This window comes from Theropithecus gelada, chromosome 12, assembly GCF_003255815.1.
Source record: "Theropithecus gelada isolate Dixy chromosome 12, Tgel_1.0, whole genome shotgun sequence".
NCBI classification, from domain to species: domain Eukaryota; kingdom Metazoa; phylum Chordata; class Mammalia; order Primates; family Cercopithecidae; genus Theropithecus; species Theropithecus gelada.
This window is the reverse complement of record NC_037680.1, coordinates 36,164,434-36,184,885: the sequence shown is the minus strand read 5'-3', so window position 1 is coordinate 36,184,885 and position 20,452 is coordinate 36,164,434. Positions and strand designations below refer to the sequence as shown.

Genomic DNA, 20,452 nt, shown 5'->3' with positions numbered 1-20,452 from the left:
AAAGATTAGCTGGGCATGGTGGCACACACCTGTAGTCCTGGTTACTCAGGAGGCTGAGTCAGGAGGATCACTTGAGCCCAGGAGTTCAAGGATACAGTGAGACAAGATAGTGCCACTGCACTCCAGCTTGGGCAACAGAGATGCTGTCTCTAAAAAATAAATGAATAAAATATTTTCTTTGGAAATTTCCATATCTTCCAGATTTGCTTTTTGTTTTGTTTTGTTTTGTGTTTTGAGACAGGGTCTTGTTTTGTCACTCAAGTCCAGTGGTGTGATTACAGCTCACTGCAGCCTCAACCTCCCAGACTCAGGTAATCCCCCTACTTCAGCCTCCCAAGTAGCTGGGACTACAGTCACATGCCACAACACCCAGCTGATGTTTGTATTTTTTTTGTAGAAACAGGTTTTTCCATGTTGCTCAGGCTAATCTCAGATTCCTGGGCTCAAGCGATTCACCTTCCTTGGCCTCCCAAGGTGCTGGGATCACAGATGTGAGCCACAGTGCCTGGCCCAGATTTGCTCTAATATAGCTTCTGCTGTGTTTTTCTCATTAGAGAATGTAGTTTCACTACAGTGTACTGGAAACCTAATGTAAAATACAATACCTGTGTTCCATAAATATTTATTTATTAAGCATCTGTCATAGAATCTCAGGTATTCTAGACATCATTGTCTAGTGTTAGAAATTAATATACAAAATTTCACTGCAGACTGACCCAAGGTAATTTGTATATACTAAATACCAACTCTCGGGTTCTTTTTGAGGTGAGTGTTAGCTATTCCCTCAACCTTGAGAATAGATTATAACAAATACAAAATTCAGACCAAAATTTTCCATACATACAGACATTTGCTATGCAAACATTTATTGAAGCAGACACAAAACATCTTATACAACCTGTTTTGTAAGCTTGACAACATCCCAGCAATCTGTCCTTTTTGGTGTTTTAACTATCACCTTGCACAGGTTTACTTGAGCAGATGTGGCAGCATTCTGTTCCCATTGTAGTGAGTATCAGGCCGTCACAGTCACAGGACCCAATGACTGGATGTGGGATTGTTTAGAATCAAGCCCTACTAAGATACAGGCTGTGGCCTCACAAAATTCTAATATATTCTTGAGAAGTGTGAGAGTTCCTCTAAATATTTTAGCTAATCCCCGCATCTCAAATAACTTATATTTCACCAATGAGAGCCCAATCCTACTATCATGCCGATGAACAAGCTTCCGATTTCAGCGACATTAACCCAGTTCTCACATTCACTCTGCTTATGACCAAAGCTTCCAGTGTGACTTTGGTGATCATGGAAGTCCTCATGATGGCCACCTCTGGAGCATGGCCTTTCTTTTTTTTTTTTTTTTTTAATTGTACTTTAGGTTCTAGGGTACATGTGCATTTTTTAAAATTATACTTTAGGTTCTAGGGTACATGTGCACAATGTGCAGGTTTGTTACGTATGTATACATGTGCCATTTGGTTTGTTGCACCCATTAGCTCATCATTTACATTAGGTATTTCTCTTAATGCTATGCCTCCCCCATCCCTCCGCCCCATGACAGGTCACGGTATGTGATGTTCCCCACACTGTGTCCAAGTGTTCTCATTGTTCAGTTCCCACCTATGAGTGAGAACATGCAGTGTTTGGTTTTCTGTCCTTGTGATAGTTTGCTCAGAATGATGGTTTCCAGCTTCATCCATGTCCCTACAAAGGACTCGAACTCATCCTTTTTAATGACTGCATAGTATTCCATGGTGTATATGTGTGGGGCATGGCCTTTCTAATACACCACCAATACTTCCTGACATGTAAGTTTCAAGCAGGGCAACTTAACGGCCCTTAGATTTCAAGCTTGACACAGACAATATCATACTATCCAGGTAAAGTATTTTTAAGTAAAATGCTGATATAAGGTCTAGATTCCAAGCAAGCGGTTAGTAACCCTAACTGGAACGAAGAGCTGTGGATAAGTATTAAGCAATGAGGTTGTAGATATTTGTGAGAAACAATAAGCAGAAAACTTTGGAACATCATATGTGATAGAAATGACCATTAAGAGCATCCATATACAGAATGAATTACACCAGGAAACAAAACATGAAAGGAAACTTTTATGATTTGTTTCTTTGTTTTGAATCACACTTGTTGAGCACTCCCTTCTTTAAAAAATTAATACAAGTTCATTATATAAAATTTGGAAAAGATAAAAACAGATAATGAAGCACTCACTCACCTCAAATCCTAGCTCCTGATTATAAACATAGTAAACACTTAATGTAAACCCTTTCCATTTACTTACATCTCTACACATATAGCTTTTACAAAACCTATTTTCCATAGAATGTACTATGTTTAATTTTTTTCTAATAAAAATAATGTATATTGAATTTAGAAAACAGAACAGCACAGAGAAAAAACAAATCTCCATAATCCCTTCACTCGTAGGAACTGTATTTTATTTGTACTTGGATCCTAGCAGCTAACACAATGCCATAGTAAGCATACTGCGTTGTTTGCTTAATAACTTCTCCATAATAAAGAAAGTGTTTGCCTGTGCTGTGCTTACAGAACATATTCTAAAACCAAAATTGTAACTATGGCTTAAAGGAAAGAAGGAAGCAAACCCATTTATATTAGAAAATGATTCTAAAGCATACTCCTTGATGCCTTGGTTTTTATTGCAGGAATTGACCTTTCTCAGCAAGATATCTATTGCCCAAATTGTGTATTGCATGCCAAGGAGTTAAGTCAGATTACTGCTGTACCTCTCACAATCTAAGTTCCACATCTCTATTTGTATTTCAGGGAAAAAGATTCATGGTGCACCAAATCATTAAGGCTCTAAGATCTTTGCAACTCCTAATGGTAGCCCAACAGGGAAAGCCATTGTAGGGCAGAAATAGCCATAGGATTAGAGAAGAAAGCCTTGTTTGCGATGCCATTGCTGCTGTGTACACTGCCTCCTGTGATGTGGCATGAATGGATTTAGACATAAATCTAAGGCTTTGTAGAATAAGCACCCTCATCAAATAGTATTTATTGGGGCTTATGGCTGAGATACTCTTTTCCTTAGCAACCAGATGCAGCAGGAAATTTGATTGAGAATAGGAATTTTAACACAATTACACATATTAACCTTTTATGCAATCTCTTCATAACCCAGTAGTTTTAAAACCATATACTTAGTGCTTGGAGTACCAGGAATTTGTAAAGAGAAAGAGGGAATCTCAGTTTGACTTGATTCCCTGGTTATGATCGGGTACAATTTTTTCCTTCACATTTTCTAAAATTAACATTGGAAGTGTGCAATGATTAATGTGATAGCCAATTTCTTCTTCCCTTTATCTTCCTACAGTTCAACTAGGTCAAACCAGGAATGAGTTACAATTGAGGAAATATTTTCCACTTCTGATGCCGCACAAAAAAAAAATACATACACGTAGCTATTATTTTCTGTATTTATGACATGTTAGTGAGTTCTTTAAAATGAAGCTGAAATCTGTAAATTTCTGTGTTCAAATGAAACTCAGTTTCAGAAAGTAGTAGAGATTAGAAATTTTGGACAATCGAGCAAACTCTTCTCTAGGAAACTGTCCTCTGAGATGCAGTAAAGGAGCCAGAAATGGGCTTGAAAGCAGAGATGTTTCTAAGTGGAAGGAAGGGGAGCTATTAGCTGAGAGAAGACTGGGTAAGGGCTTAAGGAGCCTAGAAAGTTGAGGACAAACCTCTAAAAAGGCTGCCAGTGGGAGCCTCTGCAATGCAGGTGACAAATGATCTTTGATTGTCTTCCTGGTTGTATTGTGGATTGTGTAAAGAAGATAAAATAGCTAATGCTTACTTTAGGGAAACACAAAATTCTACACGAATTCCCCAGGCCCAAATATACAGTATGCAAAGATTTGGGAGAAATGAAGTTATTTCCCCCAAATAAATATGAGGAAGAATACTTAACTCCCTCTCTATTTTAGCTGTCTGGCTCTAACTGTGCTGTATATGCCAGTTGTCTAGACCCTGTGGTTTAGAAATCCAGCACTCGGGTGGTCTGATACACTCAGAAGCCTGTAAGAGAGCTCTGATGAGCAGAAGGCATAAACTGCAAATTCCTCTTTAGCTGCTAAATTTAAACTGGACTTGATTGTCTCCACTAGATATATCTTAAATCCACAAATTGGTGGATCTTTCTCTGTGGAAGAAAACAGTATAACAATGAAAACCAAAACAGGACAGTCCTCATTCATATTCCATTGCATTAAGTCAAAAACCTTGAGGTTGAAAAGATGAAAAAGTACTTATTGTTGTTAAAATATGAGGGAATGTTGAATAAAGGTAAGAAATAAAGAAAAGCAATTATTTATTTAAAAATAAATTAGTTTAAAATTCTTTGTTTCAGCCTTTGATTCACTAGTACATTTTATTAAAATGAACTTATGATATTTCTCTGTAGACTCGTAGCTATATGTTCCATATATTCCATATATTCTGCTGAACTTGAGAATATGCATTGGTTTTAGATTTGAAATCTACCCCTTCTTTAAAATGTATTCTATATTATACTTATAGGCATATTACATTTATATATGTATACACACATGTACTGATCATACATATCATCTGCCAACAAAAAAGGTTAAATTATATGGATTATTATTTGTCACCCAAAAGTGTAATAAATTTTAGAAAATATTTTCAAATGGAGTTAGAGGCAGAGAAAAATTTCTATGCTTATATCACGTCTACTTATGCTGTATATTTATCCCTGGCCAGAGCATAAATGTATTTGAGGGGAAAGATTACTTAGACGTATGTTCCTGCCTCCATATGCTTGTGTAGATAGTCTTCCTTGGAAGGCCTACCCTTCTTCCTCTTGGCCAATCTGATTACTGGCATTCGGATCATGTCTAGAAAGAAATGTTAGCCATCCCTTGAAGAATATCTTTTGTCCTACCAACCTCACGAAGTCTTTCTTCATTTTCTGCAGTCCACAGTGACCTCTCCTTTCTCTGAACTTTTGTATCATCTAAAATGTGTACAACTCATTTGATAGCTTTCATAAATGGTCTTTAGTTTTTTGTTCATATATATCTTATCTCTATTTCATATTACATTTGAGGGTAGATGTAGGTCTTAAACTTCTCTGTGTCATCATTGCTCCTAGCTCAATGCCTTTTACATAAAAGTATGATACTTATAGATGATAAGCATAATCACTTAAATGATTACTTAATATATTTTTCTGGTATATTTCTTTGGCACATAAGCAATACTCACATTCTTGTTTACTTTAAACTTGGTGGGTAGTAGGAACTCAACTATGTTTCAACTATTGTTTAACAAAAATTTAGCCAAATAGTTCTGCATTTTAAAGAAGAATATTTGATAGTGTTATAGACAAACACTTTAAAGAAATGCCATTGTTGCTTTTGAGTGTATCTGAAAATATTCTTTAATATTCAAGCACTACAGTAAAAGTCTTTTTTCCTCTTAAAATTCAAAGAATGGTTTTTGCCTTTCATATGAAGAAAACAGCTTAAAATGTAGTTTTAAAAGTATGGTACTTTTTATGTAGCTACCCCATATTAAGGACTTAGTTTCGTTTCAAAAGACTTCTTTATGTTGCTTGAAACTGTGCTTTTCAATTAGTGACGCACTTTAGACATGTGAGTGCTAAATATTTTTGCCAAGCATTGTCCTCGTATTTTTAACACTTGTTTTTTACATAGTGGCCAGCGTTGGCTGTGGATTGGTTTGAATAAAAGGAGCCCAGATTTACAAGGATCATGGCAATGGAGTGATCGTACACCAGTAAGTTAAAACATTGTTTTAGGTAGTATGGAAGCACTGTTTCAATAACAAGTTGTTTGTTAAATAATACATCCACACCTAAAATTTATATGGAACCAAAAAAGACCCTGAATAGCCAAAGAAATATTGAGCAAAAAGAATAAAGCTGGAGGCCACCATACTACCTGAGCTCAAAAATACACCTCAAAGCTATAGTAACCAAAACAGCATGGTACTGGCATAAAAACAGACACATAGACCAACAGAACAGAATAGAGAGGCCAAAAATACATCCACATATTTATAGCCAACAGGTTTTCAACAAAGATACCAAGAACACACAATGGGAAAAGGACAGTCTCTTCTATAAATGATAGTGGGAAAACTGGATTTCCACAGGCAGAAAAATGAGATTAAGCCCTTATCTCATATCATATACAAAAATCAACTCCAAATGAATTGAAGTACTAAATGGAAGGCCCCAAACTGTGAAACTACTAGGAGAAAACATAGGGGGAAAGCTCCATGACATTGGTCTGGACAATGATTTTTTTGGATATGAACTCAAAAACGCAGACGACAAAAGCCAAAATAGACAAATGGGATTACATCAAACTAAAAAGCTTCTGTACAATAAAGGAAACAATCAACAGAGTGAAGAGAAAACCTACAGAATAAGAGAAAATATTTGCAAATTATATATATATATCTGATACAAGATTAATATCCAAAATATAGTCATGCATCACTTAACAATGGGATACATTCTGAGAAATGCATTGTGAGGTAGCGGTTTTGTGCAAACAACATAGAACATACTTAAACAAACCTAGATGGTATAGCCTACTACACATATAGGCTACACATCTAGGCTCTATATTGCTCCTAGGCTACAAACTTGTAGAACATGTTACTGTACTGAATCCTGTAGGGATTTGTAACACAATGATAACATAGAACAGGTACAGTAAAAATATAATCTTGTGGGAACACATCTTCAAGGAATGGCTAACATTTCTTTCTAGCCATGATCTGAATGCCAGTATTCAGATTGGCCTAGAGGAGGAAGGATAGACCTTCCAAGGAAGACTATCTACACAAGCATATGGAGGCAGGAACATACATGTAGGCCATCTGTGGTTGACTGAAAGGCCATTATGCAGTGCATGACTGTAGATAAGGAACTCAAACAAATCAATAGCAAGAAAACAACCTGATTTAAAAATGGCCAAATGACTGAATAGACATTTCTCAAAAGAAGACTTACAGATGGCCAACAGTCATATGAAAAAATGCTCAACATCACTAATCATCAGGGAAATGCAAATTAAAACCATAGTAAGTTATCACCTCCCACTTGTCAGAATGATTGCTATAAAAAAGACAAAAGATACATGTTGGTGAGGATGTAGAGAAGAGGGAACTTTTGCACACTGTTGGTGGGAATGTAAATTAGTACAAACATTATTGCAAACAGTATGAAGATTCATTAAAAAATTTAAAATAGGCCGGGCGCGGTGGCTCACGCCTGTAATCCCAGCACTTTGGGAGGCCGAGATGGGTGGATCACGAGGTCAGGAGATCGAGACCATCCTGGCTAACACGGTGAAACCCCGTCTGTACTAAAAAGTACAAAAAACTAGCTGGGCGAGGTGGCGGGTGCCTGTAGTCCGAGCTACTCAGGAGGCTGAGGCAGGGGAATGGCGTAAACCCGGGAGGCGGAGCTTGCAGTGAGCCGAGATCGTGCCACTGCACTCCAGCCTGGGTGACAGAGCGAGATATCGTCTCAAAAAAAAAAAAAAAAAAAAAATTTAAAATAGAACTAACCACATGATCCAGCAATCCCACTACTGGGTATATATTCAAAGGACGTGAAATCAGAATGTTTAAGAGACTCACAGGGTGACTGCAGCACTATTCACAGTAGCCAAGATATGAAATCAACCTAAGTGTCCATCAACAGATGAATGCATGAAGCAAGTATGGTACATGTACACAATGGAGTACTACTCAGCCATAAAAGGGAAGGAAATCCTGCCATTTGTGACAATGTGGATGACCCTGGAGGACATTATGTTAAGAGAAAAAAGCCAGGCACAGAAAGACAAATGCCATGTGATGTCACTGAGATGTGGAATAAAAAAAAAAAAAAAATGGATCTCATGGAACTAGAGAGTAGAATGGTGGTTTCCAAGAGCTGGGGCAGATGAGGTGGGGGACTGGGGAGATGTTGGTCAAAGGATACAAAATTTCATTTAGATAGGAAGGATAAGTTCAAGAGATCTGTTGTACAACAAGTTGGTTATAGTTAATAATATGTTAGATTCTTGAAAAATGCTAAAAGTAGATGTTAAGTGTTCTCACCACAAAAATGATAACTGTGAAAAAATGCATTTGTTAATTAGCTAAGTTTAGTCAGTCCACAATGTATATATACTTCAAAACATCATGTTGTGTATGATAAATGCATATACTTTTATCTGCCAATTTAAAAAATAAAATAAATACATTCACATATCATACAACCATTAAAATTATGTGTCAAATGAAAATAGAGTCATATACAGGCAGTAAGGGAAAGACAAGTTACAAATCTTCTTTTTATTTTTAAAAACTCATATGTATAGTCTCTCTATATATAGTCAAAAAATAATAAAGCTATAAATATAGTAGTCATCTTTGGGTAGTATGAGTGATTTTTTTCTTTTTGAAATGGGGTCTCACTCTGTCACCCAGGGTGAAGTGCAGTGGTGCGATCTCAGCTCACTACAACATTCACCTCCCAGGCTCAAGCGATCTTCCCATCTCAGCCTCCCCAGTAGCTGAAACCACAGGCGCCCACCATCACACCCAGCTAATTTTTTTTTTTTTTTTTTTTTTTGAGAGGAGTCTCGCTCTGTTGCCCAGGCTAGAGGGCAGTGGTGTGATCTCGGCTCACTGTAAGCTCTGCCTCCCGGGTTCACGCCATTCTCCTGCCTCAGCTGCCCGAGTAGCTGGGACTACAGGCAAGTACCACCACGCCCAGCTAATTTTTGTATTTTTTAGTAGAGACGGGGATTCACCATATTGGCCAGGCTGGTCTCTAACTCCTGGCCCTGTGATCCACCCGCCTCTGCCCCCCAAAGTTCTGGGATTACAGGCGTGAGCTACCGTGCTCAGCCATGCCCAGCTAATTCTTATATTTTTTTGTAGAGACGGGATTTCACCATTTTGCCCAGGCTGGTCTCAAACTCCTGAACTCAGGCAGTCTACCCATCTCAGCCTCCCAAAGTGCTGGGATTACAGGTGTGAGCCACCACACCTGGCCACAAGTGATTGTTTTCAAAGCTTTCTCTTTATGCTATTTATTTTCATTTTTATAGTGAGAAGCTATTCTTTTTATTATCTAAATATGGAAGAGTAATACAAAAAATAAAATATCTTTTTCTGGGGGGACTAGGTGGGGATGAGAGTCTCGCTGTGTCACCCAGGCTAGAGTGCGGTGGTGCCCTTGTGACTCACTGCAGCCTCAACCTCCTGGGTTCAATTGATCCTCATGTCTCAGCCTCTCAGGTAGCTGGGACCACAGGCACATGCCACCACATCCAGCTAATTTTTGTATTTTTTGTAGAGATGGGGTTTCACCATGTTGCCCAGGCTGGTCTGGAACTCCTGGGCTCAAGCCATCTGCCAATCTTGGCCTCCAAAAGTGCTGGGATTACCAGCATGAGCCACTGTGCCTGGCCAAAAGTATCCTTATTGGAGGAAATTATTTGTTTGAAGAAACCTCTAAAAAATCCTTGCTGTTATTCCACATGTTTATATTATCCTAAGGAGATATTAATGTAATGGGTATAGGAGCAAAACTATTCTCAGATATTCAGTAGTTACTCCAAATTACAGTTGTGTCACCTCGTTTTTTATTCTTTCTAAATGTAAAACTCCTTGAATTTATTTTTAAATTGGAGCATACCTGAGATTAGTTAATCAAATAACAAGCATTTCAACACGTGCAAAAAAAAAAAAATGAGAAAAGCATTTTGCAAGCTTGATTCTCTATGACTCCAGTGGCGAACTTAATACACCATTAACCTCAACTTCTGAAACTGTGGCTTCCTTTGTTTGGAAACTTATGACATTATGCCATTTGCTAAGTCCTCTCATGATTCAGCATCATGATATAAAAAAGAGATGAAAAAGTTTTCTTTCTGTGGCATATGAAGACACTTGAGTGATTAAGGCTGCCTAAATTACATCTAAATTGCAAATATTTATACATCAGTCTTAAATTCTCAAGCGTCTCTTGTCTTTTCAGGTGTCTACTATTATCATGCCAAATGAGTTTCAGCAGGATTATGACATCAGAGACTGTGCTGCTGTCAAGGTCAGTACAGTGCTGGAAAATCTGCATATTTAAAACATAAATCCATCATCATATGCAATCAAGTAATGGATCCATGGAGTGTCTTTGTGTGTGGAGCATGATGTTAGATGTGGTGAGAGATACGCACACCCATGGCCTGGCCCTCAGCAGCCTAACTTACACTTCATTTGAGAGGATAAAATTCATATTCAAGAAAACCTCCCTCATTACCATGCAGTAATAAGCTCCTAATGAGTGGGCTGAGGAAGGCTAATGAAATTCAGAGGAGGAAGTGAGTCCCATGGCCATTTCCAGAAAGAGGTAGGACTTGAACTGGGACTTTAAGGATGGATAGAGTTTCTACAGATGGGATAGAGTAAGGCTTTCTCATGAGGGGATGGTATGAGAAAGTGGCATAAAATAAGGTGGGAGTGGAAGGAAGAGGGCAGTGAGGAGAACAGCATACAGATCAAGAAGTTTTCATTGGTGCTGTCCTTGATAACAGTATTAGGAAATCAGATTGATGCCACGTTAAGGAATTTCTATACTTCTAGATAGGCAACAGGGCATTTTTTAAAGTTTCTGAGTAGGGAGAGTCACATGAACTAAGGAGGGTATGAGGAAGATTCATCTTGAGACAGATGACAACATGCAACAGGTAAGATTGGAAGGCATAAAAGACCGGTTAGGCATCTTCCTTTGCAGAATGCATTCATGTATCCATTTCATAAACAGTCCAAGAGGTCAGTGAGGCACTGGGGGATAGAACAGTCACAAGGTACAAGGCATAGCCATTGTCTTCACAAAACTAAAGTCTAGTAGAAAATAAAGACAAGTAAACAAGCAATTACGACACCATTGAGTAAGGACTATGCCAGGTGAAATACAAGTTTTATGCAAGAACAAGAATATTATGAGACAATAATAATGATGGTGATGGTGATGGTCTATGGTGGTTGTGATGATGATGATGGCAGCAGTTAACACTGATCTGATTAATTCCTTTATCAGCCAGCCACTGTACTAAGCATGTCACATATGTCACACAGCACATAAGCAATCTTGTGAGGTAGGCACTGTTACTATATTCATCTCACATGGAAATTCAAGCTGTGAGTAATTTACTTCAGCTTACATGGAGTAAATTTAAACTGAAAGAACTGAGATTTACACCCAAGTGTGTCTGGGTGTGGTACTCTTAACCACTATGCTATATGACTAGGCATTTATAGAAATAGAAAGGGTACTGATTTATGGAGAAAATTGTATGTTTTAGTTTAGATATTTTGAATCCAAGCTAGCTATAAGATGTATGCTATGGTAAGTTGAGATCAAGAGTCCTAAGTTGAAAGGAAAATGTATATTTAAAAAAAAAAAAAGGGCCAAGAAGTGAATTTGGAGGAACTGCCAACATATAGAGTGAAAAAAGATGAAGATGGAGGAGACATCAGGTAATATCTTTGATTTGTAGTCCAAGAAAGAGATTGAACAAGGTGGCTGACCAGAAATGTTACAGGAAGGCTGAGGCAAATAAGAACTCAAAGCCACAGGAGAGCACGATTTTCAAAGTAACTCTTCTAGTAATAAACTGTGTAATACATGGCACTTTTATAGATTCCCAATTTAACATAAGAAAAGGTGAGAACTTCAGAGAAGCTTATGGAATTTTTAGGAGTGTTGAGAACACTGGTACAATAAACTGTTCTAGGGAAATAGAGTTGCCAAGTATGGAGAGATTTGAAAATCTACCAAATAAATAAAGAGATATTAATGCAACCTGCATCAGGAACAAGCCCAACCAGGGCAGTGTTCTGTAAGGAAAATCTTACCTCACCTGCCACAGAACCCCCACAAACTTGGTCTTGAGAGAAAATAGTCCAAGAAGTGATGGATGCTCTCCCGAGTAATGCCTTCCCCTATCCTTTTTCTCCTACTTGCTAACTGGATTTGTAGTGAGCCATCCTGGAGAAGGGCAAAATCCTAGAAATGGCATGGTAACACCAGAGAAGGAGCCTGAGCCGCTGAGGCTGGACTTTTATGTCACTCTCTGATCTAATTTGATCACAGCTTGGTGCTTGGATACCTCTGAAATAAATATCCTAACAAAAATTGTCAGGCGTGGGGGAGAAAATTTGCATTTTGGACATAAACATGACCTTACAACATATTTCCCTTATTAGCCCCTTTGAAGGCTCTTGCTCAGGGTATTACTGTTTAAATATTCCATTCATTCATGTGTTCATTTATTGAACAAATATCTTAGGTGCTAGAGCTAAAATACAGATCAAGATCATAGGGCTTACAGTTTAGTGTTCCATAAGGGATGTATCAACTTCAAAATATTCTGCAGTACTTTTCCTCTTTTAGGTATTTCATAGGCCATGGCGAAGAGGCTGGCATTTCTATGATGACAGAGAATTTATTTATTTGAGGCCTTTTGGTTGTGATACAAAACTTGAATGGGTGTGCCAAATTCCAAAAGGTAAGTGGTAATTGTTATTTTTCACAACCTTCTCATGTTAACATTGTGAACGCTCAGTTCAAAGTACCTAGGGGAGCATTGTGATCTATAATTCTAAGGTCTAAAAGCCTATGATGATGCAATTGATATGTGGAGCACCCCCTGCCTGACTCTGGCTTCCAATAGAAGGCTAGCTTATTGAAATTTGGTGACATCTTACTCTTGATCATACAAAATTTGCATAGAAGATAAAATGTAAGGTTCATTTAGGGAGATTAGATTTTGGATGAAATTATTTTAAGCAAAAGGAGAAATGTAGAATCATTTTAATTTTTATTTTGATGCAAAATGAAAAAATAAAGATAATCTTGGGAATAATAAGGCAGAAGTCAAGAAATAAAAATGTGGCAGGTCCCTGTAAAATTTAGAAGCAATTTTCAATGAACTACAAAACTGCTAATACTTTATATAAATTCAAATTTGAAAAGCCAGTTAGATTGATAGTATAGCCTTTGGTAACAGAAAGGAGAGTGGGGAGAAATGTAGATACCATTTTACTTCACTTTTTCCAGGAAAATATGAAATATTAAGAAAAATGTCAAGAATATTTTAATTCTCAAATTATTATTATTATTATTATTTTTTTTTTTTTTAAGACAGAGTCTCACTCTGTCTCCCGGGCTGGAGTGCAGTGGCGCTATCTTGGCTCACTGCAGCCTCTGCCTCCCAGGTTCAAGTGATTCTCCTGCCTCAGCCTCCAGTATAGCTGGGACTACAGTCACCCATGACCACACCTAGCCAATTTTTGTATCTTTAGTAGAGTCAGGGTTTCATCATGTTGGCCAGGCTGGTCTCGAACTCCTGACCTCAAGTGATTGGCCCGCCTCAGCCTCCCAAAGTGCTAGGTAGGATTACAGGCATGAGCCACCTCACCCAGCCTCAAATTATTTTTAAGCAGACATTGGCTGTATTAAATTAATTAGCAGAAAACCCATAGAAGGTTTTAAAATAAATCTCTGAACTGAATGTAAACAGATCGTTGAAACTAAAGGTGTATCCTCCTACAAGTTCTCAAAGAACCCGAAGTTCACGTCATGGAAGTGACTATTAGAAGACTGTTTTCCCTAAAAATAGTTAAAAGAGCTTCAGATGTGACATCAGGTAGTAGCGAATCTCTTTCACAAAGGCAAACTGTCAAACCATTTGTAAAAGAGAGAGAGAGAGAGAGTTGTGTTGATGGGTTTTTCTAAAGGATAAATTATGCCTGAGTTATTCTTGATTATTTTATTAAACCCGAAAAAGGGACAAAGGAAAACCAGTTTGGATATCCTTTAAACAAGTGGAAAAGTAACTTGTACATAATTAATTCGGACAATGTCTCTGTTTTGAAGTGTTAATGTGAGCCTCCCATTACTCTCTGGCATTTGTTAGCATTCCACAGACAGTGTCATTGTTCCAACCAAGGTGCCCTCGATGGGAGCTGCTACCCCCACCTCCTGTTTGAGCAGCGGAGCAGACCCCAGAGTTTAAACAAGGGCAACCTTAGAAATGGCAAATTAGTCACCACAGAAAATAGTATGAAGGGCATGTGGAGGAGTATATATATTTTTAAACATATACTTTTAACAAGAGAGAAAGGAATTAACCCACTTAGCAAATATAAATCAATTAATCAAACAAACCTAAAGAATTCCACCTCTATGATCCCCATGCAGAAAGAAAATAAAATACTAAGCTCCTGTTCTCAGTCTGTCTCAATCACTTGAAGCAATCAATGATTGCTTGCTCCAGGGTTTAAATGCTATGTTCAACCTTTTTTGACTATACTGTATAACTTTCTAAGTTATGATGTGATGCATTCAGCTGGTTGGATATTTTCTTGGTTATTAGAGCAGCCTAAGTTTTCTCAACTTGTATTCATCTGTATTTTCTGGTTTTCTTAAAGAAGTTTTCCTCTTATGTATCCTAAATCACCATGCCTCTTCTCTGGCTCTTCCTTTTTATTACTTGGTTCTAATGAATCCTGTCTTCCCTAAAAGAGATATTTTGACAACCTGTAAATTTGAAGTAACCTCAACCACAGTGGATATTTGTACTTTTTAAATATTCTCTTTTTAATTGAGAAAACTGTGTCAAAAATAAGGCTCATAAAAGTGTTTTTAGGAATATTACCTATGATGCCATTACCCAAACATAGCTATTTTTATTGTATTTCTTGATGCCTTATACACACATACATGTTGTAATCTTGTATAAAAAACACCTTGCATCCTACTTTTCTCACAATTTAAAGATATTTAAAGGTTAGACATAGCTTTCCCTCCCCCACACACAAATAATCAGAAGCCTTTGACAAGATTACAGACAAGAAACTATGTACATTTTGAACTGACTTGCAACGTTATTGTTGGAAATTATCCAATACGAATCGAATTGGCTCAGAGAGACTAAAGATGCTGGCTATGCAGGCAGTCCTCTGAGTTGGGTCTTCTGATGCCTGCCTGAGGCTCACATGCCACACCAAAATTAAGACTAGCTATTTTACTCTGTAATTTCTAAAATTAAGCAAATGGTGTCTTTGACTTGAAGCCAATGTGATCTGTGGCCAGAATGAAAAGGGGGAGGAAAGCAAATAGGCTTCCATGGGGAACTGCTCTGTGCCTGGCCCTGTGCTGGCCGCTTCCTCCAGGGCGTCACATGTGACCTCACTCTCTGTGAGTCAGGTAGCCATCTCGTTTTCATAGAGGAGAAAATCAAGGCTCAGAGGGAGTTAAGCAATTCATCGGAAACACCATAGCAGCAAAATGCATAAGGGCATTTGCACACTGACCTCCCCAGCTTCCAACCCGGAATTCTGTGTAGCATGCCATATTTCCTCCATTTCCATCTGAGAATCCTCAGTGACTTTTATTATTTTCCTCTCAGTTATGTCTCATCTTCTCAAAAGATTCAACATTGGAGCATTGTACGTTGTTTCCAAGGATATCTTGGAAGACAATGGACTCTATCAACCTAAGTTTATAGAATAGTTATTTGTTTCATTAGATGGAGAAGTGGTTCCTGAATAACTTCACTTTACAATGATGATTATTTTGGTTCCTATTTCTTATGCTTCTGTGTGACACATACAATATCATTATTTACTTGTTTTTACTTTCTAATTCTTAGCTATGTTTTATCCATCTGCACTTCTTTTGTGACCTCTGTGACACAAGGTAAAAGACTGCTAGAAATACTTCATTAATATTTAACAGATATGCCTTTTGGATTGCTCCTAAAGCAGCTTTAGCATCGGCCCCACAAAATACAACTAAAGTGATCAAAACATGAAATGGCTTGGCTAGAAATGGACAAGCCTCAACAATACTGCAAGTCCTTTTGAGCTACATTAAAGGCCTTACTTATAGTATACCCTGATCAGTCATTGAGTACTAATGCCACTTGCTTTCTTCCTCATACAGGCCGTACTCCAAAAACACCAGACTGGTACAATCCAGGTGAGTTAAGAAAACTGAAATTTAACGAAAGCTGCTTTTCCCTTGTCACTAATGCATTTAGTTAATTATTTAAGTGCCAGCTTCTTCTCTGTACATCTTCAAGTGAGACAAAATTTCTCCAGGCAAGGAAAGTGAGTGACTGGTATGGGATGAGGTGATGAGGATGGTTTCTTCTTTCCCTGTGAGTGCAGAGGAATGGCAGAGTCACTGGCTCAGGAATCTCTTGTTCCTTGTAGTCAGTACTGCCCCAGCCAGAGAGGGCTAGTAATCTGAATTACTATTTATAGTTCTGAACATTAACTCATGCTTAGAGGACACTGTTTGCTTTGCATAGTCATAACTCTAATCTCTTTCTTCTTCTTCTTTAGAGCGTGCTGGAATTCATGGACCTCCACTTATAATTGAAGGAAGTGAATATTGGTTTGTTGCTGATCTTCACCTAAACTATGAAGAAGCCGTCCTGTACTGTGCCAGCAATCACAGCTTTCTTGCTACTATAACATCTTTTGCAGGACTAAAAGCCATCAAAAACAAAATAGCAAATGTAATTTAAAAGAATCTATTTTAAATATATTTCTTATTTTTATATTTATTCCATTTAAAAATATTACAAAAATTTTGCCAAAATCTACAAAAGTTAAATTTTTCTTTAATGTCAGATCTGCCTCACAACATCCAAATTTATTGCATGTTAGAAAAATTAAGTAGAATTGCTTATGTTTATAATATATAAGATTAATAATAAATGTCACTTTATAAGGTAAACATCAGTAGATAATATAAATGATTCTAATTCCCTGTCACATTTTTTACTAAAAGTCAACTTTACAGTTAACTTGAGTTTCTGTTTCTACTAATAAGTAACTTTGCAAAATAGCCTTTGGGAAGAAAAATAATTTCTGTATTTTTAAATTTACAATTAATTGCAATAGGATACTGTATGCCCACTTAAAGTATTAGTCTAACTAATATATGCCCATAATTACAGCTACCATGTTTCCTGTACCCACAATAGGATCTGTAAATATACAGAGAGTTTTCAACTACTCTTTAGCACAAGGTCCTGGTTTGTATAATTTTGAAATCTAAGTAAGGAATGTCTAGAAATTATAGTGGTTAGTGATTACAGTAAGACAAGGTATTTGAATCAAAACCCTCAAGAAAGCTCAGCACATATAAGCATGGATGTTTGGCTTGTTTTTCAGATATCTGGTGATGGACAGAAGTGGTGGATAAGAATTAACGAGCAGCCAATAGATGATCATTTTACCTAGTAGGTGACATCATTGATTCTGCCTTTGTAAAGTTATCACTTAAAAGAAGCAGTTCCTTTTACTAAATGGATTTCTATTTATAAGTAGTTTGAACATTAATCCATAAACTGCCTAAATTAGAGAAACCAAGCCCTTTTGCATGTTAGCATCAAGAAAAAAGGGGTAGAGAATGATGGTATTAACATTAAATTTAGAAATAAAATAACTTACAGTAAAAAGAAAAAAAAATGAAACACCTAATTACATTACGAGTTGTCAAATCTGTCATTTTCTTTTAGCTCACGATATCCATGGCACCGCTTTCCTGTGACATTTGGAGAGGAATGCTTGTACATGTCTGCCAAGACTTGGCTTATCGGTAAAGTTAATTCAAATCCTTTAATGCTGATTTTGTAATATGTGAACTTCAGGTTCAGTTTCTAGCTTAATCTTGTTTTCCTTTTGATTATATGTTTGGTCACTTCATCTTATTTTGATTTATTATTAACAACTATAGCTCAAATCCCCAATGCAAATAAAGGTACTTTTCACTGTGAATATTTTAACTTCCTTTATCCTAAAGCAGTTACTTAGAAATAAACTTACCACTTTCCTAATTGATAAGTGTCTAAGCAAATTTTCAAAGATAAGCAGGCAGCAGTTCTAAAATATAGTTTAGGTCCCCTTCCCCTGATTACACTGCCCCTTCAACTTCCTACCTCCTGCCTTCACCCTGGGATGGTATGGTAGTCACACAAAATGCGTGCTGTTTCATAGACAGTATTGGTATGCTGTAACCTACAGATAAAAATAATCATAGAAGACAGAAGTGGCTAGAGAAGAAAGGGAATATATCTTAAACATTTGGGAAAGATTGATTTCAAGAACCTTTCTTTACTACTGGGGTTGCTTTTAAAATGTGCTGACTTAGCCAGGCGTGGTGGCTCACGCCTGTAATCCCAGCACCTTGGGAGGCTGAGGCAGGCAAAACACTTGAGGCAAGGAGTTCGAGACCAGCCTGGCCACCATGGTGAATCCACGTCTCTACTAAAAATACAAAAACTAGCCAGGTGTGGTGGCATGCACCTGTAATCCCAGCTACTTGGGAGGCTGAAGTACGAGAATCACTTGAACCTGGGAGGCGGACGATGCAGTGAGCCAAGGTTGCATCACTGCCCTGCAGCCTAGGCAACAGAGCAAGACTCTGTCTCAAAAAAAAAAGTACTGACTGAAAAATTCTCACCATAGTAATGCTTGCTTTTCATTTCTCAGACTTAAGTAAACCAACAGACTGTAATACCAAGTTGCCCTTCATCTGTGAAAAATATAATGTTTCTTCATTAGAGAAATACAGCCCAGATTCTGCAGCTAAAGTGCAATGTTCTGAGCAATGGATTCCTTTTCAGAATAAGGTAAAAAGAGAATTGCTACATTATGCAACAATGATTGCTTCCATGCTGGTTATATAGCCTATGGCAGAATGGCAACCCATTAGTGACAACATCACTGAGATAAACTCTACATGTTTCAGGATCCCACCTGGCCCTCTGTGTTGCCAGAAACCGTGGATGATATCAAGAATTAATTCTCAAGTTGGTCATTCCTACAGGTCTTTTAAAGTGCAGCATTTCTATTTTGTTGCTACCAACACTTAAATTGCTCAAGTTGATCTGTTGATGGATTGGGAGGCATTGAATAGTCAGGACTATCTCTATGGCCTTGTAGGAAACTGACTTAATTTCTGGCTTGTGTTTTCTTTTTCCCCTCAAGGAGAACATCCAAGCAGCATCTGCCAATCAAATTAGACTGGCATTTCACAAACTACTTTTTGGGGACTACACATATGCTACAAAATGTTAATCATTGATCTTGCCTCCAAATGGGGGTTTCATGATTAAATAGGTTAGAGAAATGCTGCATTCTGTATCTGCCTCTTCGAGATGCATAATCCATTTTGGTATACGTATCTATTAGGAAATGCATTTGGCTGCTGAAAAGAGGTTGCTACAGTATGTTAAAACATTTATTCTGTCACATTAAAGACATTTGAAGATAAGCAGGTTTGTGTGGAAACACCATGAAGTCTTCAAAATCAGGCTTCTTGTGATTTTGCTCTGCCATCCTTAATATAAGGCTTCTGAGCTTAAATTCAGGGTGTTCTCTCTAGGGTCTTTTCTAGAAGTTACCCGATGAGGTTGTCCATGTTGGGTAGCTTGGCTCATTGACCACTCCAGTCTATAAGAAAGCTGGAAAAAAATTTTTTTGTAGGATGTTTCAAGGAACACAATTTGGGACATACCACTCTATACTGAGGTGATCATAATGTGAAAAAGGGAAAAAAGATGTGTCTGACAGCTGGAAGGATCTGTAGTAAAGTTAGGGGTACATTTTAACTTTTTAAAATTAGGACAATCTTTTTAATTCCTCGAGGTAATAGTACTGTGTTAATTTGCATAGCTGATATAAATTTGAATTAATATATCCTGCCAAAGATGAATTTTTCAGCAGTGTTTCTTGATATAAGGAGATGATGATTAAGGACACAGATTTTGAAATCAGGTGGAACAGAGTATAAATACTGACCTTACTATTGTGTGTCTATTTCACTTATGGATCAAGTTATTTAATGTCCCTGTGCCTCAGTTTCTCTCTCTGTTGTGAGAATTAAATGAGATAATACTACGCAAACTGCTTAACACATAGGAAGCACTTAATAAATGAGAGATCTTTAAATATATATATTTAAAGATATTATATATAAAAGATATTATATGTTCTATATGTGTCTTATATATAAGATATGATATATATTTATATATATATGAAAGTTTGAAGACCACTCTTTGGTTGTTTCAATTGAGAAGGTAGCTTGAGCCTAGGAAGCTCAAGGTTACAGTAAGCTGTGATTGCACCACTGCACTCTGGCCTGTGTAACAGAGAGAGACTCTGTCTCTTAAAAAAATAAAAAATTAATGAGAGCATAAACTTGAATTCTTATGGTACTACATTGCAAATTACCATATCTCACAGACCGAAAATTAGCAGCCCTCTAAAAGATGAAGCATTTTACTTCCTGTGTGAGCTTTCCTGTGTCTGGAATCTCATGTTTCACATATGT

General features: G+C 37.4%; 1 protein-coding gene across 1 annotated transcript in view; it reads left to right on the top strand.

The window, feature by feature from the left end:
• LY75 (lymphocyte antigen 75) overlaps nt 1–20,452 on the top strand; it is a 94,412-nt gene that overhangs the window by 32,155 nt on the left and 41,805 nt on the right. Inside the window, exons 14-21 of the mRNA XM_025405438.1 lie at nt 5,721–5,802; nt 10,076–10,144; nt 12,491–12,605; nt 16,046–16,081; nt 16,450–16,625; nt 17,287–17,354; nt 17,634–17,713; nt 18,607–18,746. Of these exons, the coding sequence (XP_025261223.1) occupies nt 5,721–5,802; nt 10,076–10,144; nt 12,491–12,605; nt 16,046–16,081; nt 16,450–16,625; nt 17,287–17,354; nt 17,634–17,713; nt 18,607–18,746 (766 nt within the window). The remainder of the gene's footprint in view (nt 1–5,720; nt 5,803–10,075; nt 10,145–12,490; nt 12,606–16,045; nt 16,082–16,449; nt 16,626–17,286; nt 17,355–17,633; nt 17,714–18,606; nt 18,747–20,452) is intronic.